Source organism: Suricata suricatta, chromosome 7 (assembly GCF_006229205.1).
Source record: "Suricata suricatta isolate VVHF042 chromosome 7, meerkat_22Aug2017_6uvM2_HiC, whole genome shotgun sequence".
Lineage (NCBI taxonomy): Eukaryota > Metazoa > Chordata > Mammalia > Carnivora > Herpestidae > Suricata > Suricata suricatta.
The window spans coordinates 38,359,905-38,387,792 of record NC_043706.1 but is presented as its reverse complement, the minus strand read 5'-3'; the positions used below and the strand labels follow the sequence as shown (position 1 = coordinate 38,387,792).

The 27,888-nt window shown below is 47.2% G+C and overlaps 1 protein-coding gene and 1 long non-coding RNA gene across 2 annotated transcripts in view; one reads left to right on the top strand and one right to left on the bottom strand.

Annotated features, from left to right (window-relative positions):
* The window catches only part of LOC115296448, a 34,159-nt gene extending 8,638 nt beyond the window's left edge, over nucleotides 1-25,521 (bottom strand). The window contains exon 1 of the long non-coding RNA XR_003910890.1: nucleotides 25,302-25,521. This is a non-coding gene — a long non-coding RNA (uncharacterized LOC115296448). The remainder of the gene's footprint in view (nucleotides 1-25,301) is intronic.
* A 103-nt stretch (nucleotides 25,522-25,624) lies between these two features.
* On the top strand, nucleotides 25,625-26,675 carry LOC115297000. The gene is made up of 3 exons (XM_029945473.1): nucleotides 25,625-25,768; nucleotides 25,937-26,021; nucleotides 26,108-26,675. Exons 1-3 carry the CDS (start codon nucleotides 25,648-25,650, stop codon nucleotides 26,598-26,600), a joined length of 699 nt encoding a protein of 232 aa, XP_029801333.1. The 5' UTR covers nucleotides 25,625-25,647; the 3' UTR covers nucleotides 26,601-26,675.
* Nucleotides 26,676-27,888: the final 1,213 nt, after the last annotated feature.

Genomic DNA, 27,888 nt, shown 5'->3' with positions numbered 1-27,888 from the left:
TGAAAGCCGGAAGGGCTCCTTAGTCATCTCTACAGCCCCTCCCCACCCAGGCCTCCTTTCTTCTACCGTGAAACATGCTGCAGAAATTTTTCTTTAAAAAAGAATTGAACCATTGAACTGACTTTATTTGCCAAACACCCAGCTCCTGACACCATGGGGGCCCCGTTGGAACCAGTGGTTCTCAACTGGGGACATGTCACAATTTCTGGAGGCATTTTTGGTGATCGTAACCAGGAAGAGCAGTGTGTGTGTGTGTGTGTGTGTGTGTGTGTGTGTGTGTGTGTGTGTGATCCTGGCATTGGGTGGGTAGAGACCACAGATGCTGCTAAATAAACATCCTGTATCGCACAGAACAGGCCCCGAGGCTCAGGTTTCTTGCCTCTAAACCAGGATTTAATAATACTGACTTCGCAGGCTTTGGTGAGGGTCAGCCAACATAATGGCCAAAGGTAATCTCTATTGAGACTATTCTGGGGTGGGGAGGGTGGATCGTGGGGTGAGTCACGCAGGCCTGCACCTGCCATCCCTCTTCTCTCCAGGAGCTGTAGTTTGCGCTCTTGGGGGCGGGGGAAACAGCTCTTCCGCCCCCCTCAGAGAAAGGGAAAGACTGAATGGGGAGTCCCTCTGAAGTCCCAGGCCTGCAGGTCTCCGGGAACTGTAGGCAGAGGAATCGGAGGTCAGGGAAGCTCTTAGGGGCCAGCAGCAGGCCCCGCCGCCTGCAGACCTGGCTCTGTCCCACTGGGGCCTGGAAGCCACTTCCCCAGACAGTAGCAATTATCGCAATCAAACAGTTGACACCAATTACGCACCAGGCCGAGAGGCATCAGCGGCTGCGCAGGCGCCTCGGCTTTGCATATCTTAATGCGGACTGACAGACGCTGACCCTTGGGGGCGCCGGCCTTGCCAGCTCTCAGCTGTTTCTGTGGCACCAATTTTCAGAACCAAATTACTGCAGGGCCCGCAGGTTTGCAAGAGAGAACTGCGTCCCGAAGGCAGAACCGTTAGCGCCTCCAGGGTCCCTGAAATGTGCCGCGCAGGGCGCGCAGGGCGCACAGGGCGCACAGGGCTTGGCTGGAACTGCCCTTCCCGGGAGGGACAAACGCGCGCTGGAGCGCTGGGGTCTCCAGAAAGCGTGCACCAGGCCCCCCGCTGCCCCTCGCCGGGAGCCTACCGATTTTTGCCTTGAGGATGCCTCGCAGGCTTATTTATCTGCCCCCTACTAAGAGGTCTCGATCTGGCTCCCCATCCTCAGGAGAGGAGAACAGGAGGGAGAGTCTTTTAGGAAGTAAGGCTGGTCCTGGATACTCTTCTTTTCTGGGGCTGAAGGTGTGACTTAAACAGTGTTCGCTTTGCAATTAGCTGGGGCGCAGGAGTGCCAGCTAAGCACCCAGCTCAGTCGGCAGGTCGGCAGGGACCGAGCCTACACGGTGGGGGTGTGACGACCATCTGGGCTCGTTGTAGTGTCATGGCACCCGGCAAGGCAGGAACCTATGGAGCTCAGGGTTTCTGACCTTTAAAGGCCTTCTAATTTTAGGACAAAATCCCCTTAAGCAGGAGGGACAGCCTCATAAGACCTTAGGTAAGCCCAGGTCAGGACTTAACTTTGGGAGTTGAGATCATCAGGGCGGCGTGTTTTCCCTCTACTAACGTCTGACTTACTCCTCCTCCCCGCCCCTCCCCGGAGTGCAAGCCCCCGGACAACGCAGCTCCCCCTCCCACCCCCAGATGGTGCTGGGCGCTCTGAAACACTACTGGGTGGTGAAGGAGAAATAAATCCTGTTTGCAACGAGTCTTTCAAGTCCTCGACTTTCACGGAGTGCAAGCCGCCTGCCCACCAGCACCTCCCAGTCTCTGCAGGGTTGGTGCCCTCTCTGCCTCTGAGATGCACAGTGCCAGCAACCTCTAGAAGTGGCACTGCCCTAAGCTCTGTGAGACCCGGGCGCCTGGCGGTCTAACATGTCTCCTTTCTACCCCCAGACCCTCCCCAAACTCCCTGCCAGCCTGTCCCGCCTGCCTGAGAGTCAAGGAGGGCGGGTTCCTCCCTGAACGGGTTAGACTCACCATCTCTGTCCAGCAGCCCCTTCGCCACACTGGGAGGAGACAGATGACCTTACAAGGGCACTTTCCCAGACCTTAACGTGTCCATCTCTCTCAACACTCCCAGTGAGTTCCCCATCACCCCCTCCGGGCTGCCAGCCCAATCTGCATCTCCTAGACAGGCACTTCCAACCCATTTCCCCCCATCTTGTGAAAACTAAGCACTTCTCCTTCCCCCAAAAGGTGTTTGGACCTCTCCATTGTTCAAATGGAAAACCAGAGACCCGGCAGGGGTAGGGGCTACCGGAAGGTATGGGAGCAGGGCTGGTGCCCTGGGAGCCTTGGAGCTCTGACGCACCACTGATGCAAGAACTCCCAACTCGGCAATTAGTGGGCACCTACTGCGAGCTCACGTAGGCTTCCGGCCTGCCAGATTCTTTGGCCGCGTCATGAGGACGGAATAGTGTAAGGGTGACTGCTCTACTTTGGACACGTGGTCTGGGGACCCCATCTAAGCGTCAGCCGCGCTCCCGGCCAGGCGTCTCCGCAGAAAGCGAGGTTTCTGTGCGGATCTCCCCGTCAATCTCCCCGCTAAGGCTCTTCGGAGTCCAGGCTCAGACCCCGCGGCCCAGGAATCTGGATTTCGGGCCTCCTCCTCCAAGTCGCCAATGTCTCTAGGTCCCGAGGGCTGCGCCCTGAGATCTAGGGCGCCGCTTCGGGCCTCGCCACACGTGCGCGTTCCAGCCCTGCCTCCGGGCCGCGTGAGTCACTGTCCCTGCCACGCGTGGCCCCTGGCCCAGGCGGCTGAGGCAGACGGCCGCTCGGGTGCCAAGCGGAAGTGGGCGAGATTCCGCCGTGCGCCAGGAGGAGAGGGTCCGGGCCCTGCGCAGGCGGCGGGTCACCGCTGCCCCGCCCGCCACCCGCTCCCTCTGCGCCGGACCGGTGAGCTCCTCCGCTGCCCCCAGCGCGCGCGCGACCTCAGACCCAGCGTGCTCCCAGCTGCCCCCTCCCAGGGTGGGCGACGCCAAGACAGCGACCGGGAATGTACACGTGTATCCCGTGTCAGCAAGTGCAGGGGCCATAAAGGCCGAGCGGGATTCCTGGGGATTAAGGATCAGACACAGGGAGCCCTGTTCTCTCCTTCTCCGCCCTCTTCCCCACCCCAGGAACATGAAAAAGAAAAATCTGTAGAAAATGCACTCCCCCCCCCTCGCCTCCCTCCCTTCTCCTTCTGCTCTCACCGACTTAAAAGAAAAATAAAATACATTCCAGGAACCAGGAAGGCTACAGAGCAAACTCAAACCAGAAAATGCTTAAAGATGTTTTAATGTCTTAAACACAGGGGCCGGTTTGTGTCTAAAAGTTTCCACATTAAAAAAAAAAAAGGCAGCAAATTCAATATTAAATATCCTTCCACCGCCTCCTGGGCCCCCTCCACCAGCCCCTCCCCCGCCCTTCCTGGTTCCCCTAGCTTTCCGGGGGCTCCACCTCCCCGTTTTCCTCTGCACCCCTCTGCTTTCAGCTGTGGGCTATTAGCACCCGGTGTGAACAGAGACCAGGCCCCTCCATAAAGTTTATATTCACATTCCAAAAATGAAAAAAAGAAGGAAAAGGGAGAGAAACAACACCCTAGGTACAGGCCTGAATGCTCCTGCGAGCAGAGGCCTCCCCCTCCCCCCGGGCTCAGGGCTAAGAGGAGCTGTTAACTAGCAGCTGACAGATTTTTACAGCACGAATTAGACCCTCATTTGGCTCAGGATTAGCCCAAATCTTCCATCTCATTACTGCTCTGCCTTTTGGAGTTCCCTTTCTTGGAGTTGGGGATTGTGGATAGGATTTTGGGGTCTGGGCCAGGAGGCTCACTCTCTGAGCTAGGGTGGGAGGGGGCAAGGAGGCAGGCTGGGGCTGGAGATGGCCAGCTGGAGGTCCTGCAGGTGTCTCTGGAGGCATTTGTGCGGTGTAATGGACTGGACACCTGCCTCGGGGGGGTGGAAAGGCAGGTGCTGGCTCAGAAGCAAGTCTTCCTATTATGCCAAATGATCACAGACCTTGGGAGTAACGATAGTAATTGTCATAGTTCTGAACTCTTATTATATGTCAAGCTGTCTATGAAACCCTTTTGTATTTAATCCTCACAAAAACCCCATGGTGTGGGCACTATAACTATTATCCCCATTTTACACGTGAGGATGCTGAGGCTTAGAGAGGGTAGAAAATTTACCCAGCCAGTAAGGAGAGTCAAGATTCAAACCCAGGACTGAGTGACTCTAAATCCGAGACTTTAGGTCAAACTGCCTCTCCTGCTAAGATCCCAGTGGGTGCCTACTTCCTAAGTAGGTGATGTCTGTTTCTAAGCTCCTGTTCTTTACCTTGCCCACTAACTATCCAGAACTTTAAGCCGGAGTTCCTGCTGATAAGGTTGTGAGCATCTCCTGTTATCTGTTGTGAGACACAGACCAGGTAGCACCTTCTCAATAGGGATCCACCCCCTGGCTTTCACAAGGGGTTAGGATAGGACCCTGGTGGGGTGATTGGCTTCTCTCCTCCTCTTCCTCAACCCGGTGAAGGTGTAGGAGGACCATAGGCAATTGCCACGGGGTCTGGGAAGAGATGAGGCATTGATATCATCATAATGAGGAGGGGCTGGAGGGGCTAGAACTGTTGGTAGCTAGGTAGGTGTTTGGCCTCTGGGAGCTTGACTCTGCAGAGGGACCCAGCTGTTTATACCCCCTCATCCTGGCAGAGGTCAGCACAGGGTGGGAGAAGGGATGGGGGTGAAATTGCCTGTGTCTGGACACAAAGGACATGGTGAAATCTTTCTCCGCTCCAGAGTGTTCTTGGTGGGACAGGATTCTTCGAGGGTACAATGTGCCACTCAAGGGCTAGCCCAGAGCAGCAAAATGTCTGGTAATTCTGGAGGTGTTCAATATTTTTCCTCCCTCCTTCCCTCCCTCTTTTCCTTCCTTCCTTCCATCCTCCCTCCTTCCCTTCCTCTTTCTTTCTTTCTCTCTCTCCCTTCCTTCCTTCCTTCCTTCTTTCTCTTTCTCTCTTGGTGGAAATTTGAGGACATGTTGAAGTGTATGTAATACTTCGACTTTTAAGCACTCTTTACAAAGTTAAATCACTTTGTCAGTTTAAGAATGTAAAAATGTTTTATGTATAACTTGGTTTGCTCATAAAACATCTTAATTTGGGTGTATTTAGAAATGTGAGGCAGGAGAAGGGGAAGCTGAAATTTGTGGAGAAACCTCCAGGCATGCTACTTGGAGCTGGGCGAGTGGGGGTGGGGGGGTGTAATGCAAGGTGCTTTATAACGTTTGTTTGTCTCTGCGTGAGGTTAGGCACAAGTGTGGTTCTGGAGGTTGGGCATCAGAGGCCACCCTTCTCTGGAAAGAGCCACCTGGGAACAGGGCAGGGAGAATGAGAGACAGACAGGCAGATGGCAAGAGCAGGAAGGCTTGCGGCCGGAGCTGGGTTTTCTCAGGGACTTTGGAGGAGGAGGAGCCTGGCTTTGTGCAAAAAGTCATTTTCTTCATGGAAACTCAGCCCATTCACCCGCTAAGACTCAAGTTTCAGTTCTCTGTATTACTTAGTCCACTCTAGAACCTTTAGCCTTTCTTCTGGTCTCCTGGCCACCGTCTGACTTCTAGTCTTTTCCCCCTGGAGCAGAGAGTCTCCCTGAAGGGCTCTTAAGACCCCCTAAATGGGGTTCATTTCAACCGACAAATATCAGGATCCAGTCTTTGACCTTGAGTGCCCGGTGCAAGCCACGTCAGAAGAGGAGAGCCTCCATTTGTTGAGTACTTGATATGTGCCTGATATGTGTATAAAGTGATAGGTGTATTTTATTAACACTTAGGGGGTGCCTGACTGGCTCAGTCCGCAGAGCATCCAACCCTTGATTTCAAGCTTGTGAGTCCAAGCCCCACATCGGGCCTAGAGCTTACTTAAACAACAACAATAGCAGCAGCAAAAAAAAAAAAAAAAAAAAAAAAAAAAACAACAAAAAAAAAAACCACACACTTAGTCCTAAGAGGTGAATCCTATTAAATCCATTTTACAGATGGGGAGGCTGAGGCACAAGATAATTCAATCACTTGCCCAAGATCAATTAGGATTTGAACCCAGACAGTCTCAGCCACAGGTCTGTGCCCTTAACTGTTGCAGGATTCCAAGGCCAGAAGTGTTCACGGGATGTTCCGAGGCCAGTTAGTGAGCACAGGGGAGGGCATTGTGCCTGCCCTTGGGCATCCAGAAAGGCCTCCTTGAGGACATGACTCGTGAATGGCTGTAAAGGCAAAGGGAATGGAAAAGAGCATTCTAAGCTAACAGGACAGCAGACAGAGCCATCACAGGGTATAAACTTCAGTACCACATGCCAGGAGATAAAAATTGTTTTGGAATTACTAGAATGTAAATAAAGTGTGAGGCCAGAGAGGAAAGGGGAGGAGGTTGGAGAGATACATAGGAGGGTCAGCCCATGGCTCGCACTTGCCATGCCTGGAGTTGAAGGTCGGTCTCTTTGGCAGGTTATGGACAGCCCTCCAAGGGGTTATGCCAGGAGAGAATACGAGACGGTGTACATCCTTGATAGAATCCTCTGGGGTTGGGGATCCCCCCCGATCCCCAGAGAAATTGGAGATGAGATTGGAGGCAAGCACACCAGTTGGGACCTGGATAGGCACCTTGACATTGGGAATGGAGAAATGACTTGAGCTAGAAGGAAAAACACAGTTTTTTCTTTCATGTGTACATTTATGGATCTATTGATAGTCTGCCTTCTTCCATTAGAGATCTCTAACTTCCTAAGTTCTCCTCAGAATGTCTTCTTCACCACTGGGTCCCTTGACCCAGTTCAAATTACTCAGTTTCTTCTCTGAAACCTGGTGTATTCATTATAGCAAGGTGACCATGCAAGTTGGTTTGCTAAGGTGGATCCTGGTTCCTTCCCCTCCCCTCCCCTTCCCTCCCCTCCCTCCCTTCCTTTCCTTTCTATTTAATATCTGAAGAAAAGGAGTTTCAAATAAATTAAGTGACCTGCCGGAAGGCACCCATGTAATATGAAGTAGAGACAAGGGGTAGACTCAAAACTTCCGATGAATGGTCTCGTAGCCTTCTGCTGCACCGTAGTCTCCCTGACTGTGCTGTGGTAGATTAAAGTTAGCCCCATGCTCTTTGTTGTTCCTCCTATTGAAAGGTGGACTCTAATCTCTCTCCTTGAATCTGAATTTGTTTTAGTGATTTGCATAACCAATAGAAATTGAGAGCAGTGGTATTCTGGGACTTCTGTGGCTAAGTCTGAAGAAGCTTCTCATTAGATCTTTAGGAATGCTTGCTCTCTGGAAGCCAGTCATCCTGCAAGAAGCCTAATTCCCCTGAGACTCCCATGCTGTGAGGAAGCCCAAGCTAGCCATGTGCCAGGAAGAGAGAGATATGGACCTGTGGCCAACCAACAGTGTTGGGATCCCAGAAAACCTGTTCTCTGGAAAGCAGTGTCCTAGTTTATGGTGGTTGTTGATTTCTGGTTGTGACTAGTCCCACTAGGGCTGATGTTGAGCTACTCTAGTGGCTTGCAAAAATTTCTGAGTACTTAACAAATGGCTGGTATGAGCCAGCTTCAGCTGCCTAGCCCCTAGCCCCATGAATCATCCTGGTTAGGAGCCCAGATATTGTGCAGCAGAGTGGAGTTGTTTTGGTGAGCCTCATGTAATTTGATGATTCACAAGCAAAATAAATGAGCATTTTTTCAAATGTTTATTTATCTTGAATGGAGGGAGAAAGAGCATGCGTAGGGGAGGGGAAGAGATAGAGGGTACAAGAGAGAATCCCAAACAGGCTCCACACTGACAGTGGAGAGCCCAATGTGGGCTCAATCCCACAAACAGTGAGATCATGGCCTGAGCCTAAATCAAGAGTTGGATGCTTAACCTACTGAGCCACCCAGGCACCCCATGAGCATTGTTTTAAATCACTGTGTGGTAAGGTGGCTTGTTATGCAGTAAATCACTGTGTGGATGACCAGAACATGTAGGGAGACAGATATGCATGTCCTTAGAGAAATGGGAGCACTCTGAAAAATTTAGAGAACCACTTCTCTCTGTGTTTCCTTTGCTGTCATTAAACTGGTGAAATATTTCAGGTGAAACCTACTGTTTATAGTAAAGTTGGAGCCTGAGGTGTCTTGCTCTTTGCCTTAGGCCGGAGATGCATGGTTGGTGCCATCCTCTGAGACATGAAAACAGGGGGAAAAGGTGGGCTGAGGACGGGCCAGGTTAAGGCTGAGGTGACGGTGGGGTCCTCTGAAGTAAGGTGTCCAACAGGCAGTCTGAGTTAGGTGGTACTCAGTTATGATTTATAATACAGCTCAGTACCTCATTTCTAATGATTAATTTACTGATAATTTCAATATTGCTTTTGAGCAAATTATAAAGCCGGCAAAGCTTGTCTTTTGTTCATGTAATATCCTTTCTGCTTTTCTCCTAAATTTTTGTGTTCACGTTTACTACCCTTTGTTCTCCTTAATAATGTGATTTGTCTTATCTTTCACTGTGGAAAATGGGAAGGTGGAATAAGAAGTTTGTTTCTTAATGTATTTATCCTATATTGCTATGTAACTGATTTCCCCAAAACTGAGCAGCTTAAAACAAGAGATAGTTGTTATATCACAGTTTCTGTGGGGCAGGAATTTGGGTGACTCAGTTGGGTCATTCTGATTGATGGTCTCTCATGAGGTTGTGGTCAAGGCCTTGGCTGGAGCTACAGTCATCTGAAGGCTTGACTGGGGCTGGGAGATCCATTTCCAAGATGGCTGCCTCACATTGCTGTTGGCATTGAGGCCTTGGTTCCTCACTACAATGGCCTCTCCATATGGTTGCTTTTGTGTTATGACATGGCAACTGGCTTCCTCCAGAGAAAGTAATGAGAGACAGAGAAAGAAAGAGAGGGAGAGAGAAGAGAGGAGGAGGAAAAGGAGGAAGCCATGCCTTTTATGACTTAGTCTCAGAAGTCACCTATGTCACTTTCAACACATTCTTCTAAAATTTTTTTAAAAATATTTTTTATAGTTTATTTATTTTTGAGACAGAGAGAGACAGAGAATGAGTGGGGGAGGGGCAGAGAGAGAGGGAGACACAGAATCTGAAGCAGGCTCCAGGCTCTGAGCTCTCAGCACAAAGCCTGATGTGGGGCTCGAACCATGAACTGTAATGTAAGACCATGACCTGAGCCCAAGTCAGACGCTTAACCAACGGAGCCACCCAGGCGCCCCTAAAACAATTTTTTTAAGTTTACTTATTTGAGAGAGAGCAAGAGAGAGTGAGAGAGTGAGCAAACAAGCAGAGAAGGGGCAGAGAGAAGGAGAGAGAGAGAATACCAAGCAGACTCTTAACCTTTAGCGCAGAGCCTGATATAGGGCTCGAAACCAAGACCCATGAGATCATGACCTGAGCTGAAATCAAGAATCAGATGCTTAACTGACTGAGCCACCCAGACACTCCACTTCCAACATATTCTGTTTGTTAGAAGTAAATTGCTAAGCCTAACTCATATACAAAAGGAGGGGATTTAGGTTTTATCTTTTGAAGGGAGGAATATCAAGTGACATATTTTTAACCCAACTACACTTTTTCAAGAAATTTCAGATCATAAGTCAGTTGTATGTCAGAGCCTGGGGGAGGGGAGAGTGGTCAGGAGACCTATTCATACTCTATCTGCTTAGCACACTAAAAATGTTTTTAAGTTTATTTTTATTTATTTTTTGAGAAAGAGAGAGAGAGAGAGAGCGCAAGCACAGGACGGGCAGAGAGAGAGGATAGAGAGAATCTTAAGCAAGCTCTACTCTTTCATGATGTAGCCCGACATGGGGCTCGAACTTATGAACTGTGAGATCATGACCTGAGCCAGAACCGAGTTGGACGGTTAACCAGTTGAGCCACCCAGGCTGCTTAGCACACTTTTAAGATGGGCCCTGCTGGTTTAGATGATTATATGGTGGAATGTTACAGTGGGAAGGGACCTCAAAGGACTTTCCAAAGGCTAATTTGGAAAGGTAGGGCCTAATTTTTCCAGCAGATCTATTTTGGTTGGTGAAATCTTGATTTTCAAAATGTGAATGACTTCCATTTTGACATGTTCCCTCCAATTTGCCTACCACGCCTCATTATCTTACACATAGGCCAATCCACTCATTTAGATAACCCATCTGACTTCCAGCGTTTCCTGAGTGCTTCAACCCTTGGTTCATATCCCTTTCTCTCAGTTCAGACATAGGGAAACTGAGGCTGAGAGAGGAGAAGTTGACTTGCCCAACGTCAAAGATAGAGTGGGTGGCAGAATTAGGTCTTGGACCCAGGTCTCCTGATTTCCGGTTCAGAGCTCCATCCACTTCCCTCCTTGCCTCCCCATATCTCAATGAAAGTGGTACCCGGTGTCTCCCTATATCCTAGAGAGCATCCTCTCAGCCCTTCCACTCACCATGAATGCCCCTGAGTGCCCATCTGGCACCAGGCAGGAGTGAGGAGAGGGAGGTCTTTTATCCACATGGAAAGAGCTGGAGATGGAAAACTTTAGTTTCGCAGCCCCAGAGAAAAAGGGAATCAGAGAGTGAATGCTGGGAAAACATGGGAAGAAGCAGCGTGGTGTGAGAGGGAGACCCTGGAGGATATTTCAGTAGGTTAATAACCTAAGCTGTTGCCAAGTTGAAATTAGAAAGAGCAAGGCTCTGCCTTCCGAATGTGGAGGAGGGGGGCTAATCCTGTCCTTTGATAAATGGATGACATTCTAGCTAAATGAGACGCTCCGCCCCAGTGGCTGCAGGGGGACATCGGGCTGGGGAGGCGGGGGTGGGAGGGGGCCTCCGGAGCCCCAGCAATGAGGTTAAGACGCGGAACTGTGAGACATTGGTACATTAGCACTGAAATTGCAGTCACTTTGCTAGCGCTTTATTAAATAACCTGCGATAGATATGGTAGGCAGAGGTACCCATCTTGGTTTGGATTACTCACCTTGCCCCCCAACTTTTCCTGAGAGCTGCTCCCTCCCGCTGCTTTCCTGGGTCCCCTCTGACCAGTCCCCCAGCTCTTGGCCCTCATCACTCATTCTCTTGGATTCTGACCTGGACTTTTCAGTCCTTAGCAGTTGCAGCTTTTACTGCCTCTGCCTGCCTGGCTCCACAGTGCTTTCGAGGCTGCCCGCTAGTTGTGCAGGGACCCTCCTCCCCACCTCTCCCTTCCCAGGGGCCCCCATCTCCAGGTAGTGGCCTGCAGTAAAGAAACCACCTGCCTTTTGTATGTTTCAGGGAGGGCCAGTGCTGCCCAGGTCTCCTTCAAAGAGGGGTGACCTCCTGGGAGCCCCTGGGCATGCTCCACGTTCAACTGCTCCCAGCACTCTGGGGACAGTTCTTTCCCTCTTAAATTCAGACTTTTACATCATTTGAGGTCTCAGAGACAGGGAATGCCCTGTGTAAGCTTAAAATGATCTCCGCTCCCTCCAGCTACAACCTCTTCATCCAGCCCCTCAAGTCTTCCAAATGCTCCACGAAGGGCCAGACACGATTTGATGTGGTGGGGTGGTTTTCTGAAAGGGAAGCCAGTTCAAGGAGGCTAGGGAAAGTTCCTGAAACCTAACTCAAATAATGCAAGCAGTTTACAATAGTTCTCTCCTTTCGTTGGGGAAAAAGTGTTGGGCAAAACTTAGGCATTGGGGATTTGGGGAGAAAGCGGATGGGCCCTGTTGCTCCAACAGCTGAGTCAATGATAATAATTAAAGTCTTATTAGAGCGGTTATAGCAGACTTCATATGGATCATGGCACGTGCATATGTGTGATACATGTACCACTTAATCCTTAAAACAATCCTGAGACAATTACTCTTACTACCCCCCGTTAAATAGCAAGACAATGAAACACAGGTTAGGAACTTGCTCAAGGTCACGCAGCTAGAAGTGGGAGGGCGGCGTTTGAACCCAGGCCGTTGGCTCCAGCTCTACAATGTGTGCTCTACGCTACGTTACAATTCCAGGGTACTTTTCTTGGCTGGGGAAGGGAAGTGGCTAGAATTAGACCCGAAAGAGATGTAAAAGATAATCCAGGGGCGTCTGGGTGGCTCAGTCGGTTAAGCCTCCTACTTCGGCTCAGGTCAGATCTCACATTCGTGGGTTCGAGCCCCACATTGGGCTCCGTGCTGACAGCTAGCTCAGAGCCTGGAGCCTGCTTCCGGTTCTGTGTCTCCTTCTCTTTCTGCCCCTCCCCCTCTCATGCTCTGTCTCTCTCTGTATCAAAAATAAATAAAACAAAAAAACAAAAAACAAACAACAAAAAAAAAGATAATCCAGGGCAACCCTAATATCTCAGCTGGAAAACCAGGGCTCTGAGAATTGACTTTCCCAACACTGGAGTCCCTAAGTGGGTGTTGAACTCACAACACCCACTTAACCTAATGGGCAGCTTTCCCTTCCTCAGCTGCTGCCAGGAATCTGGGAAGGCTTACTAACCTGAGTGAGATGCACCCAGTGGGGGTTAAGGCATTCCAGGAAGTGAGCTTAGCAGGGGCCAAGAAAGAAGCCAGAGGTTCCTGGCAGGTTCTGGGAACAGTAAGTAGAAGAAAGAGGCTGGAATATGGGAAGCCAGCGGGCACAGAAAGATGAGGGTGGAAAAGAAGATAGGGCCAGGGGTGCCTGGTTAAGTGGCCAACTTTGGCTCAGGTTATGATCTCGCATAACTACCCTGCTTCACTCCCCACCCTGGTTGCTTGCCAGGTTCACCAAAGGCAACATTCTCAAACTTTTGGGCTGTTCCTTTCAGTCTTTCAACATGTTCTGGTACTTCCTTCCATACTTTAAAATAATATGCATGTGATACTGTCTCTTGATTCATTCATTTCGGATTGCTTTGTCAATATCCCCGGTGAACATTACCAGTGGTGTTCTGTTTCAGAGCACTTGGAGGACTACGCTCTGGTTAGACAGGCATATGTAGCTGTTGGTGGTCAATGACATTGTCCGAGGAGGTGACGAGTATCACGTCTGAGACTGAAGAGTCTCGTGCATGCTCCTCTAGTCTGTCTGGCCTGCCACGGAACTGGGGTGTCTTGTGTTCCAGATGATGTAGCTACAAGTCAATAGAGCTTCTGACTGGATCCCTGAGTGACCATATGGAGCAGAGCCCCAGGTAACCCACTGGAGGAGTGTAGAGTGAATAAGACATAAACTTCGATTATATTGTGCATTTATATTTTGGGACTGTTACCGTAGAAGAACTTCATGTTAATAACTTCATGTCTAATCTGTATCTTAAGAGGAGGTTAGCTCACTTATACTCCCTTCTCCAAACCCTCCTGATTGCATTTTAATTTTTGGTTAAGTCTATTTCAGTTTTACGGTTTTATGTCAAGATTGCTCACTGCTGAGCTAAATAGTGTTTTGTGATTGAATCTCTTCTATTGTAAAACTTGTTTTTGTTAAATTTAGCAAGTATTTTATTTTAGGAATTAGTGTCCTTTGTACCCTGACTGAATTCTCCTCATTCCTCAACAGTGTTTATGATGTACCTTATGGAACTTTTCCAGTCTGTCACACCATCAGTTATCAGCCCCATTTTTCTTCTTTTTTCTTGGAGAGAGCTCTCGTGGAGCCTCCAAACTTCTGCTCTCATATGGACTGAGGCTTTTGTAAATCCGTACACCTGTTCCCTGTTTTCTGTATCCTGTGTTGTCTTCTTTTTTGGTTTAATTGGTCTTTTTGGTGGAACATTTCTTCTAGTAGCTTTTTGCTAAAGGGTCATTGAAAGATTTGGTGGGGGGCCCCTGATGGCTCAGCTGGTTAACTCTCCAACTTCGGCTCAGATCATGATCTCACATTCGTGGGTTCGAGCCCCACATTGGGCTCTTTGCTGACAGCTCAGAGCCTGGAGCCTGCTTCGGATTCTATGTCTCCCTCTCTCTCTGCCCCTCCCCACTCATGCTCTGTCTCAAAAAGAAATAAAACATTAAAAAAAAAAAAGATTTTTTTTTTTTTTTGAGATTTTGTGTGTCTGAAAATGACTTTTTACCATCCACATATGTGATTGGCAGATTGGCTGGTTATACAAGCCTAGGCTGAAAATAACCATGGCAGAGACTACTCGCTGTCCCCCCAAAATCTTGGGCCCACAGTTAGACTGCTTCCCAGCCTCCTCTGCAATGGAGCTTTGCCATGAGGTTAAGTTGTCTTTAATGGAAATTAAAATTGCAGACATGGCACCTTCAAACTCTCCTTTGCATGCTCCTCCATCCTTTTCTCCTTTCTAGAAAGATGGGTGGAGATAACGAAAATGGAATCCTAGGGGTTTGCAGAGCCATGAGATGAAAAAAATGTCACACGCCCAGGAACAGTGTTTGTGCTAAAAACAAACACTTCTTCCTTAAGCCAGTGAAATTTGGGGGTCTGTTTTGGTGCAGTCTGACCCACTCTAGACTAGCACAGAAATGGATTCTAGGAGGGGCGCCTGGGTGGCTCAGTCAGTTAAGCGTCCGGCTTCGGCTCAGTTCATGATCTCATGATTTGTGAGTTCGAGACCCATGTCAGGCTCTGTGCTGACAGCTCAGAGCCAGAAGACTCCTTCAGATTCTTCTCTCCCCCTTACCCCTCCCACGCTCATGCTCTGTCTCTCTCTGTCCCTAGGAGTGGGGTGGCACCGTCATAGAAATTAAAACAAGTAGCATTAGCTGGGGATAGGTGGTGAGGAATCAGATGTAACAGAATGCGAGCTGGAGACACTCATTATGCTGGCACAAAAGCATTTGGTAAAACTGATACAAGATAATTTAATATTCTACAGAGACGTACCTAGCATAGAAGAGGTGGAAAAAGGCAGGTAGGGCTTGTTGTTGGTAAGTACCTCCCTTAACAGGTTGCCATCAGGGAAACACTGGTCTGCTTGCAAGCAGGGATTAGGGGTTGAAGAAACAGTGTCTGGACCCCACAGAGGAGATGATAAGACCAAATAAAGTCACAAGACCGTGAAATCATTCTCAGTTAAACAGAAGTTAGTCATCCCTGTGGCAAGATCGGGTTAAGGACATTGTCTTTCTAATAAGCCTCTTGCTACAGATGGCTTTACAGTAGCTGATATTAATTTGACAGGGATTGGCAAGGGACCAAAGAAGCAAAAACCAAATAAACAGACTTTAGAATCATGGCTAGGAAACTTCGACAGTGGTTACTAGCACATGTAACCAGTGGGAAATCAATAGATCAGAAATCTAGTTGAAGGAAGATATTACATTCCCAAGGATGACCTAAATTCCCAAATATGACCTAAAAAAACACAACACTTGGATTTCCAAGTTTCCAAGAGAAAGAGTGGGCTGTGAAAGCACTGGCACTCCCCAAATGGGGGAATCTATGTGTCAGATGTCGCCCTAGGAGATAACAGACAGGGGAGAATTTCCCAAAGGGCAGAGCAGAGGCTGTGGAATACAATGGACAGTTCCTCCAAGAAAGAAGGTGCAGACTCCCATGAAGTAACCAAACCCTATTGCCAAGTCTGGGGATCCCATCAGGGTTCCACCACTCTTATGGATCAGGGACTGCCTGTGTTTCCCAGTCTTCCTTGCAATTGCCCTATATATTGGATGCATCCAGGGTTGGAGGGTATGACTCAACCCCTAAGTCTTTGGACCAAGAGAAATTCCATCAGACTTGACAGAAAAGACTGCACATCACCTCAAGGACATAGACATAGAACAAAGCGAAGAAATGGGACAGGGCTTTACTTTGACTCCCTTGGAATGGGACCGTATGAGTAGCAGGAAGGTCACACTGCTGCTGCCTGTGGAAGAGACTGCCAGCTGAGTCTGCAAGTCTGTTCTCGCTCTTCTTTGTAAACACAGAGTTAAGGTTGTATTTTCCAGTCTTCCTTGTTGGGAGTGCAACGATATGCTAAATTCTCTCCAGTGTAATGTGAATGGACATCGTGTGTGCCAATTTCATGGCTGGCATGTCAAGACTTCCCCTGTGTTATCTTCTGTGTATGTTTTTCTATGCGCTGGCTGCAGATATGAAAGAAAGCTCTAGAGCAAGCGTCCTAACCTGGGGTCCAGGGACCCGAAGTTCAGGGGATTTTATAAATTTGGATGGGAAAAGTATATCTTTATTTTCCCTAACTTTGAAGTGAGATGTGGCTTTTCTTTCTGTTTGAATGCAGCCACAAAGCAGTAGTATTAGCAGGACCTGTGACTTTGTCACAAGAAGAAATCACAGATATTTTCATATCACATTACAGTTGTTGCAGATATCTCAAAATATCATTACATTCGTCAGTACTCGGGAATTACAGCAGTTATTAGACCTGCCACCAGATCACACATAATTGCAGTCTTCCTGTTGACAGACAGTCATGCAACACGACTGGCCGACACTGAGCAGGGGGAGTGTTCAGCCACCAAATGGTGAAGTCATGTGGTCTCATACTGGTGAACCAGATATCTATGCCGCTTTCCAGGAATCCCTGCCTGCAGTTGTTGGTCAGTTAATATGTAGAGTTAAGTGAGTGTTTTTTGCAGTTGTCAAAGGTTTGCAAAATGGGGCAATTAAAATAAGAACTTTATAGGCATGTGGGTGCCTTAGTCGGTTAAGTAGCTGACTCTTGATTTTGGCTCCGGTCATGATCTCACGGTTGTGGGATTGAGTCCTTTGTTGGGCTCTGTGTGAGTGTGGAGCCTGCTTGGGACTCTTTCTCTCTCACTCTCTCCCTCCCACTGTCTCTCTCCTCTGCTCCTGCGTGTGCTCGCTCTTTCTCAAATAAAAAAATATATATGTAATAAAAAAGTAGTTTTTAAAATCTTTATTTTTTGAAGGAGCGAGAGAAAGAGCAGGGAAGGGGCAAAGGAAGAGGGAGACAGGGTCCGAAGTGGGTTCTGCGCTGACAGCAGAGAGCTGGATGTGGGGCTCAGACTCATGAACTGTGAGATCATGACCTGAGCTAGAGTCAGACACTTCACTGACTGAGCTATTGAGGCATCCCTCAAAGAAAAATTATTTTTAAAAAATTCCTAATTCTCCTTGAAGTTGAGAGGTACACAGGCCACCATTGTAGTCAGTTTTCACACTGATGTCTTTAAAGAATAAATGTAACTTTAGCTCACTGAAATATATTGTCTTGTTAGCTATTGAATTAATATAGAGGCACATGTATTAATTACTATATCAGGTTGTCTTTTTATGTTTTGTTAGCTCTATGTCCAATACAGTTGGTTTGCTTTCTACTAGTATCAGTTTTGTTTTGTGTATTTGAAAATATCCTGAAAAGGGGTGAACAGGCTTTACCAGAGAGCCAAAAGGAACCAGAGCATAAAAAAGGTTCGGAGGGGTCCTGTGGCAGTTCAGTTGCGCCACAATGTGGAAGCAGCCTGGGTCCTATGGACAAGAACCTGTCTATTATCTGAACATTCATCCAGGACTATTATGTGAGCAAGAAATAAACTTCTGTTATCTTAATTTGGGAGTTTATTATTACCAGGGCATATGGTACCTCATGTAAAGACATTGATCCATTGGTTTTTAGTGTTTGTCATTACTCTTGGGAAATTCAGTGCCATACTGATATTTGTTCTGTGTTATTTTCCTGCTTTATGTAATCTTCACACTCACCATTAATTTTTTTTTTTACTGAATTCTTTTGTTCTGAAATTTCACACGCTGTGCCATAGGGTGGCTCTATTAATTATGCCACGCCCCTTCAGTGGACCTTTTAAGCCTGTCAACATATCTTTGAACATTAGAAATTTTGTTATCTCTTAGGCAACATTCTTGTTTGCTATGCACCAAGTCACCCTCAAAGTTAATGACCTGAAACCACAACAATCATTTTATAATCTCTGCTGAACTTGGGGAAGGCTCAGTTAGGTGGTTCTCTCTCATGAGATTGTAGTCAGGTGGTCGTCGGAGCTGGAGCAGCGGGGACGGGAGCAGGTCGGGGCATAGAGTGTTTCTCTCTGTCTTTTTGGGATAGCCTGGGTGATCCCACCGTGGCCAAGCTTGGGCTGCGTCGCAGCATGGCAGCCTCTGGGCAAACAGACTGCTTATGTGGCAGCTCAGGGCTCCGGGGCAATTACTCCAGCAAGTAAAGCAGAAGTATTGCCTTTGATGACCCAACTTTAGAAGTCACATACTGTATTGGTGAATACAGTCACAAAAACCTTTCAAGTCAAGGACGAGAGAGTTAGATGGCATCCCTTGATGGAGGCACGGCAAGGTTCTAGAACAATGTGTGGGATAGGAGGTATTGCAGCAATCTTTGGGAAATAACAACCTGCCACAATTTCAGTTCTTTCATCATATTCTCCTAATAGTCCATTTTCAGCCTCTCGGCTAATCCTTTAATTTTCTTATCTCTTCTCCGTTATTATCCCTCACTTGATCTTTTTGTTCTACTTTGTAGGACATTTCATTGACTTTATCATCAACCTTACTACTGACATTCACATTCTGACCACCATTTTTAATTTGTTCTCTGTTCCTTTTTATTTTTTTTAAATATCACATTCTGGTTTTGGTTCATGGATGCAATATTTTCTGCTACCTTTCCAGGCTATGAATTCAAATTTATTTGGGGGCGCCTGGGTGGCTCAGTTGGTAAAACGTCCGGCTTCGGCTCAGGTCATGATCTTATGGTTCGTGGGTTCGAGCCCCACATTGGGCTCTGTGCTGACAGCTAGCTCAGAGCCTGGAGCCTGTTTCGGATTCTGTGCCTCTCTCTGTCTCTGACCCTTCCCTGCTCACGCTGTCTCTCTCTGTCTCTCAAAAATAAATAAAAAACATATAAAAAATCTTCTAATTTATTTGGATTGTTCTGTTTTCTACAATTCCTTCTTTTCTCTATGAGGTTTCTCCCCCCTCATTTTTTTTCCCTGTGGAGTTTGAGTCTTTCTTTAATATTACATTATTTTTGGATGTTTCTGATTGGAAGTATATTGATGGGCTCGTATGTCTTGATCCGCTGGCTGGCTGGCTGTATTTATTGGGAGTTCCAAATGCCAGTATTTGCCAGGCTTTTCTTTGGGGCCATTTGGTTTCTCTGGAGAAGGCTTCTTTCTTCTCCTGTGTGGGAGCCAAGCTGCTGGTGTTGGGAGCTGAGTGAGGAAGGGTCCAGGGCGCTTGTTACCATGCAGACTCTGGTTTGATTTTCCTGGGCCTTTTGATGTTCCCATTTTGGAGCCTCCTTGGTTCACTTATCATGCCATAACGCAGAGCAAATGTCAGGCCTCCTGGAGAATTGGGAGGTGTGATTGGCTGATTGTATGGCGTATGTGGGTCCCTAGAATGGTCTCATTACTCCTTTATACCAGGTTTCAGACAATCCCTGTGTCTAGCCTTCTGCCTCACTGTGGTTTTCTTCAGGATCTAGTGTCTCCCATTTTTAAGTCTTTCCTGAATTTACTGTAGTCAATAGGTTTTCTTCTCCATGATACCTCTTGCAGATACTGGGGTTTGACTTTTCTTCTCTTTGCTAGGTCATATGTCATTCTGCCATTTGCTCTGTTTCTTCTGGGGCTTCAGGGATTTAAATGTCTTCTAATCCTGTGGAAGATGGAGTTATGTTTCTGTTTCTTGCTTTCCTTTATATTTTGTGTGATATTCAAGAGGGGAAGGGGTGAAATCTGGAAGTCTCTCATGCCTCCAGTGTCACAGCAGGCTTTGTGGATGAGTGTCCCACAGGCCCCATGCTCACAAGGGGCCAGCACCTGATCTAATGCGTAACTGCTGTCTTCTTGAAATTTGTTCTTATTTTTGAATAGGGTCTCTGATTTTCATTTTGCACTGGGCCCTGCAAATTATGTAGCCAGCTCCATCCACTATTGATCTCCCAATCTGTCTTCCCTGCTGTCTACGTGATTGTTCTGAAAAAAACCCAGTCATGTCACAAACTCTTGATCAAAAGAATTCAGTGGTCCCAAGACCTTTAGAATGAAGTCCAAGTACTCTAGTGTTTTGTCCTGCCATGGTAAGCACCCAAATGGACCACCACTGGGCCTGATAACTGGTCTCTTAGTTTCCATCTTTAACTCCCTGTAATTGAAGGAATCCTCTTTAATGTTTATTTATTTTTGATAGAGAGAGACACAGAGTGTGAGTGGGGGAGGTTTCAGAGAGAGAGGGAGACACAGAATCTGAAACAGCTGTCAGCACAGAACCTGATGCGGGGCTCGAACCCACAAACTATGAGATCATGACCTGAGCTGAAGTCGGCCGCTTAACCAACTGAGCCACACTGGCACCCCGAGGAATTCTCTTTAAAAGACAGTCTGCACAACTCATTCTCATTCTAACCTCTTCATACTTAAAATGCACTGTGAGTCCTCACCTGGGCTCTCAAAGCCTCCTGTGATGGGAGTTTTGCTTACCCTCTGACCTCATCACAGCCGTCATCCGCTCCATGCCTCTACTGGCCTCCCTGCTCTTCCTTCCTGTTCTGTCTGGAAAACTGTGATCCCAGAAAACTGCACCCTTTCCCTATTGAAATGTCACTTTCTCAGAGGGGCTTCATAGACAACTCCAAAACCAAACCTCTCATCATTCTCTATTCCCTTACCTGCTTTAATTTTCTTCATATCATTGGCCACACTATCATTATATTTGCCTATTTGTTAGTTATCTGTCTTTCCCAATAGAACATAAGTTCCATAAAGGCCGGAGTTTTGCTTGTTCAGTGTTTTATTCCCAGCACCTTACTCACTAAGTATTTGTTGAATAAAAAAAGTTTTTTAGTGTTTATTTATTTCTGAGAGAGAGAGAGAGAGAGAGAGAGAGGCAGAGCATGAGTGGGGAAGGGGCAGAGAGAGAGGGAGACACAGAATCCGAGTAGGCTCTAGGCTCTGAGCTGTCGGCATAGATCCCAACGCAGGGCTTAAACTCACAAACTGTGAGATCATAACCTTAGCAGGAAATAAATGCTTAACCAACTGAGTCACCCAGGTGCCCCCCCCCAAACATTTTTTGAATGAATATGTTTCAAGAAATATGCAGTAATCCTTAGCACTGGGTAAGATACAGAAAACAATGGCACCTTCCTGTGTGGTGTTGGAGTCATCTTTTCTGATATTCTAAGGGGCTGGTTTAGGTGTCTTCTTCTCTGGGGCTCAAGAAGACAGTTCCTGGGGCACCTGGGTGGCTCAGTCAGTTGAGCATCCAGGTTCGGCTCAGGTCATGATCTCATGGTTTGTGGGTTCGAGCCCCGCATCGGGTCCTGTGTTGACAACTCAGAGCCCGGAGCCTGTCTTCAGATTCTGTGTCTCCCTCTTTCTCTGACCCTCCCCTGCTCACGCCGTCTCTCTCTCTCTCCCTCTCTCTCTCTCTCTCTCTCTCTCTCTCTCTCTCTCTCTCAAAAATAAATAAAACATTAAAAAAAGAAGATAGTTCCTTATGCATAGATCATATGTGGTTTACTCCTCCATTTTCCTACTAGATGAGGAATACATGAAGAGAGGAGACTATTTCTTACTTATTCTTATTTTCCTAGAGCCCAGGAGGGTATCTGGCACATAGAAGGTACTCAATAAATGTGAATTAATAATGAATGAATAAAGCAATTCAGAAACCACAAATGGCATCAAGAGGAGAAGAACCCCCTGAGAGAAGTTAAAAATTTGTTTATAATCCTCCAAAGGCTACGGCTGAGAGACATGACTTTGTGAGTTGTTTCAATATGAGAGCAGAAGCAGACCAGATCCTCATGAGTATAAATTCAGATTGTCAGTTGACAGGGGACAGTGCAATGAGGAGGGAAGCAGAAGATGAGGTCAGAGGCTCCTATAGTTGGTGACAATGGATGGTAGCTTTGTAGGGGTGGAAGTTGTGAGAAGTGATTGAATTTTGGATATAGTTTGAAATTAGAGCCAATGTAATTTTCTGATGAATTGCGTTTGGGGTGTAGAGAAAGAGAGGAACAAAGGATACCTCCAGAGTTTTTGGCTTGTGTAACTGCTTGCCAAATAGAGCCACTTACAGAGAAGGAGGAAGATCAAGGTTGTAGAGCAAGAGTTCATTCAGAACACAGTAGATCTGAAGTGATGGTTAGGCTTGTGAGTAGAGGTGTGGAGAGGGCAGGAGATATGAAGCAGGAAAATAGAAACCAAGTGTAGACTGGAGATATGCATTAGGGAGTCAAGAATGTACAGATCATATTCAAAACCATGAAACCACACGATACCATTGTACTGGGTTGAGTAGCATCCCTTTAAAGTTTATATCCCTTATGAGCAGTGGATGTGATCTTATTTGGAAATAGAGTTTTTGAAGGTTTAATCAACTTAAGATGAGATCATTCTGCATTAGGATGGGCTCTAACCCAATGACTGGTATCCTTTTAAGAAGAGGAAGATTTGAACACAGACACACATAGAGGAAGACAGTCATGGGAACATGGAGGCAGAGATAGGAATTGCCCTGCTAAAGCCAAGGATTTCAGGCAATCACCAGAAGCGAGGATAAGCAGGGAAAGATTTTTCCCTTGAGCCTTTGGAGGGACGATGTGCCTTGATTTCAGGCTTCTAGCCTCCAGAACTGCTCGAAAATACATCTCTGTTGGGTTAAACCGCCCAGTTTGTGGTATTTTGTTATAGCAGTCCCAGGATACTCATCCAATCACCAACGGTGTGAGTGTAGAGAGTGGGGAGGGGTGTCCCAAGGATGGAGTCCTGGGAAACTGACTCTCAAGGAGGTCAGGAAGAGGAAGAAGATCCTGCAAGAGAGACTGAAAAGGAGGTCATATGAAAACCAGGAGAGTGTGGTGTTCCAGAGCCTATGTGAAGGACGTATTTCAAGAAGATAGAAAGCCTAAGGTGTTCCATTAGATAAGTTGGTAATAATGAGAATTGAGAACTGGTCATTGGACTTGACCACGTGGAGGTCACTAGTGACCTTGACTGGCTCGGTCTTGGCAGAATGATCAGTATGAATTAGGGAATGGGAGATGAGGAGGTGCAGAAAGCAAGCAGACAGTAACTTCCACGATCCTTGATATTATAGTTGGAAATGACCATTTTCTCATCTCATCCTTGCAGTGACCCTATGAGATGGGCATCATTATTCATAGAAAGGGAAACTGAGACTCAGAGGTATTAGAGAATTTGTCCAAGTCTCCTGACAGACAAGAAGCATCTAAAATAAAAGTTAAGGGCTTCCCAGGAAACATTTCCATTTAAAGGAAGCCTTTTCACTAGCCCTTCACCTGGGCCATACTCTCACCTGGCCTTTTCCAAAGTTCAGGGGCCGATCCCTTCCCCTACCCCCATGATTCTGTCTTATGTGGGGGTAGGGGGATGCAGAGCAGTGGGGAACTTTATCCCAAAGGTAGTCTGTTTCTTCTCTCCACTCTATGTCTTCAAGTAGAGGTTGAACACTCAAACACTTCCAGGGGCTGGGCAGGTAGTGGACATGAGTTAAGTGTGCACTGAAAGGGAAATGTGCACAATGGGAAATGGTTGAGGCAGAGGGCAGAGTTGGGCATGAAGGATCCACCTAAAGGCACTCAAATTCAAGTTTCAAATAATGTGAGTCTGCCCACAAATGTGACTGTGATTAAATTTGGTCCCATGCCAGCCTATGGACTCAGATGCTTTAAGTCACCTCATCATGCTTCCTTTTCCAGTGGCTGGAATCCATCCTTCTACCCCTAAGGCTCCCTGTCCTAACACAAATGTATGCTTCAAAGTCAACCACATGACTGGTGTCCTAAAGAAGACCAGATGTGGGGCACCTGGGTGGCTCAGTCAGTTAAGTGTCTGACTTCAGCTCTGGTCATGATCTCACAGTTCTTGAATTCGAGCCCCACATTGGGCTCTGTGCTGTCAGCTCAGAGCTTGAAGCCTGCTTCTGATCCTATGTCTTCCCCTCTTTCTGCCCCTCCCACTCTCGCACTCTGTCTCCCACTCTCTCAAAAATAATAAACATCAAAACATTTTTAAAGAAGACCAGATGTGAGGGCTGGTCCCTGTCTAGACCTTTACTCTTTCCTGGATCTTCATCTGTCTCCTCTCAATGTGTCTTGCTGTCAACCCCTTACTGGCATTATGCCACATACTGGCCATCTTCCATTTGCTTCTCCAGAACCCGTTTTTGGCCACCTTGGGTGGATGATCTGTATGGGCTGCAAGAATGACCTTCATGTCCTTTGGTTTCATATTGGATGGGAAAATTGACTGAAGGTCCAAGAGAGGGAGCAGAGTGAGAGGGTAGAGCACCTATTGACCTGATTCCTTTCCCAGAGTTGATTTGGGCTTCACCAGAGGTCACAGCTCCTCTCAAGGTGGTCTTCTCTATCTGACTCTTCTCCTGGTTCTTCTACTTGACTCTTTCTTTTTCCTTTAAGAAGTGGTTACATCTCTCTGCATTTATAGCCCCAGCTACCCTTTGTACAGGGTTGAATAGTTCCTTCCTCCCAAATTCATGTCCATCCAGAGTCTCAGAATGTGACCTTATTTGGAAGGAGGGTTTTCGCAGATGTAATTAGTCAAGATGAGGTCATACTGATTTGGGGTTGGCCCTAACTGATGCCTTTATAAGAAGACCATGTGAAGACACACAAGGAAGATGGCCATATGGTGATACAGGCAGAGATTAGAATGATTCAGCTACAAGCCAGGGAACATCAAGGATTACAGGCAACCACCAAAAGCTAGGAGGGAGGTATGGGACAGTTTTCTCTTAGAGCCTCCAGAAGGAACCAATCTTGTTGACACCTTGAGTTCAGACTTCTGGCTTCCAGAACTGGGAGAGAAGTAAATGTCTGCTGTTTCAGCCACCCAGTTTGTGGTAATTTGTTACAGAAGCTCTAGGAAACCTAATACACCCTTCATCAAATTTTCTTTTGATTCTTCAAACTTGAATGCGCATCTGTTTCCTGTGGGGCCCCTGGCTGATATAATTCTGTAGCTCATCTCCAGAGACTTTCGATTACCCTCAATAAGCCCTAAATTCTCTCCTTGGAACCTAAGACCCTCCCACTAGGGTTCCACACTGCTTTTCCAGTCCTCTTTTTGCCTGGTTTCCTCAAATGTGAATCCCTTATCCCAGCCAAGCTGGTCTCCTGGCTCCTGATCCTGCTTTGCATTTGTCCAGCTACTCTTTCTTGGTTCCTTGACTCAAACACATCCATTCTTAAGCCTAACTCTACTCTTCCTCCACCACCCCCCCCCCCAGCAGAAATCTTTCTGGATTCCCCAGCCTGTGGAGATGGACTGGATTAGCTCTTGGTATAACACACTGAATCCAGCAGATGGCGGGTACTCACCAATGGTATTCACATGGTGTCCTGTGTGAGCTTCTCCTCAGCTAGACTGCAGGCTCCATGAGATCAGGAAGAGTGCTGTATTCTCCATGTCAGGTCCCACTGTGCTGGGCATGTGGTAACCGGAGTGAAGAAGGAGCCTGACATGTTCCCAGAACTGATGCTATTAGTGTACAATCAGAGGAAGAGGCAGGACCTTCTAGGCTCCAGGGAGACGTCACTCAGCGACTCAACATGGGGTCTTTGGGACTGACTAGCTGCAACCCATCTGTGACATCATAATAGGGACAGGCATCTTCCGTGATGCCACTAAGTGGAATTCTGTGGATTCAAAAAGACACTGCAAGAGATGGAAAAGGGAATTTCCCCCTTGCCTTCAGTTACATCTTTCCTCTCGTCCCCTCTCTCACATTTCAGTTACCAGCCCAGACTGCATAAAAGCGTCAGTCTGACTGATTCCCCTACTGGAGGTGTGTGTTGGGAGAGAGGATTTGTGGGATGTTCTAATCTTCCAGCCTGAATCCTCTCCTCTTTGTCTTTACCCTCCTCTCCCTTCCCTGAAAACTCCTCTGACTCACTGATATTTTGCTGCCCCCCCCCAGCCCAGCTCTCAATTTATCTATTTATCTTCTTTTTAGAGAAAATGAAGAGACACCCTTTTGTAGAATCCATGTCTAAGTCCTTGCTCCTGGAGGAAAACAACTTTTCTTCAAAAGAGGCAGAGTGAGTATTACATTGGGACAGGGAGGCTCTGTCTTTGCCTTTTCTTTATTTCTCTTTTCGACTGATCTGAATTTCTTCTCCTTTAGGAAAGCCAAGCACCCTAAGGGATCAAGATGGGAGGCAGAGGAAAGCCTGAGGGCTCTGCCCTCTCACTTATCGGGGAATAAGCTCTGCTTCTCTGTGCCCAATGTCTCTGAGCTCCACCTCTGTGGGTGCAGTTTGAGGACCAAGGCAGTGCTACATCCCCGGCCCCCTCCAGTTCGACACCCAGCCTCTCAGGTGCTCCCTAACTTTTCAGCCGGGAGGAAGCAGCAGTCTCCTCCGGGGATTATCTTCAGGGCTCAACTCTCCCAGAGTTCTCCAGAGCCCAAGGCCAAGGCCAAGGCCAAGGCCCAGGGGCCACCTTGGGGTGGGTCAAGAATTTCTTGCAATGCCACACCACCACGAAAGCTGATACCCATGGGCGTGTGGCCCCAGGGATTTCTTGACCCACTCACCAAGTCCTTGCTAGGGGAGTCACTGCACACTATACCCCATTGGAAGGGAGCCATATCTCCATCCAGGAAGCCATATCCTTAATGATATTACTTGTGATGGGTGACAAATCCCAGGCCTCTCTACCATTCTTGTTTAAATAAAAATATATTCAGTCAATCATGGTCTTTTTTTGTGTGTCTACTAAAAGCATGGCGATTGTTTGTTTGAACCGAGAATAGTTTTATCTTCTCATTCTACTCCCAGCTGGATTTTTCAGGGTTCTGGTCTTATAATGGAGGGTTAATGGTTTTTAAGTTATGGCTGCCTGTAACCCTGTGCACAGGGTACACTGCGACCCTCGGATTTTTTTTCTCTAGTGTCCAGTATCAGTGGGTCATGGACTCAGAACTACCTGAGTTCAATTTCAATAAACCCATCAACCTGGTAGAATTTTGCCTGGAATTGTATTGAATCTATACATTGGTTTGATGAGAGCTGGTATCATTAAAATATGAGTCTTTCCATTTGTGAACATGGTATATCTGTCCACTTATTTAGGACCTTAAATTTTCTCAATGTCTTATAGTTTCAGTGTAGGAGTCTTGCACATTTTTCATTAGATTTGTTCCTGGGTACCGGAGGGGTTTTGCTCCTGTTGTAAATTGTATTTTTATAAGGAATTTTAAAATGTTTTATTTTTGAGAGAGAGAGAGAGCATACAAACAGAGGAGGGGCAGAGACAGAGGGTGGGGTGGGGGGGTGGGGAACAGAGGATTTGAGGAGGTCTCTACACTGACAGCAGAGAGCCTGATGTGGGCCTGGAACTCAGGAGCCAGGAGATCATGACCTGAGGCAAAATCAGATCCTTGACTGACTGAACCACCCAGGCACCCCTAAGGGATTTTTCTTTCCTTCTTTTTTTTTTTAAATAGTTTATTTTCAAATTGGTTTCCATATAACACCCAGTGCCTCTCCCAATAAGTGCCCCCCACCATGACCATCACCCCCTTCCCTCCCTCCCCCTCCCCCTTCAGTCCATGGTTCATTTTCAGTATTCAATAGTCTTTCATGATTTGTGTCCCTCTCTCCCCAACTCTCTTTCCCCCTTCCCCTCCCTATGGTCCTCTGTTAGGTTTCTCCTGTTAGACCTATGAGTGCAAACATATGGTATCTATCCTTCTCTGCCTGACTTATTTCACTTAGCATAACACCCTCGAGGTCCATCCACTTTCCTGCAAATGACAATATTTCATTCTTTCTCATTGCCATGTAGTACTCCATTGTGTATATATACCACATCTTCTTGATCCATTCATCAGGTGATGGACATTTAGGCTCCTTCCATGATTTGGCTATTGTAGAAAGTGCCGCTATGAACACTGGGGTACAT

Coding starts and splice junctions, on each gene's coding strand:
- LOC115297000 (XM_029945473.1), top strand. CDS start 25,648: ATGGAAAAGGGAATTTCCCCCTTGCCTTCAGTTACATCTTTCCTCTCG. Junction 25,769..25,936: donor GACTGATTCCCCTACTGGAG/GTGTGTGTTGGG, acceptor TCTTCTTTTTAG/AGAAAATGAAGAGACACCCT. Junction 26,022..26,107: donor TTTTCTTCAAAAGAGGCAGA/GTGAGTATTACA, acceptor CTTCTCCTTTAG/GAAAGCCAAGCACCCTAAGG.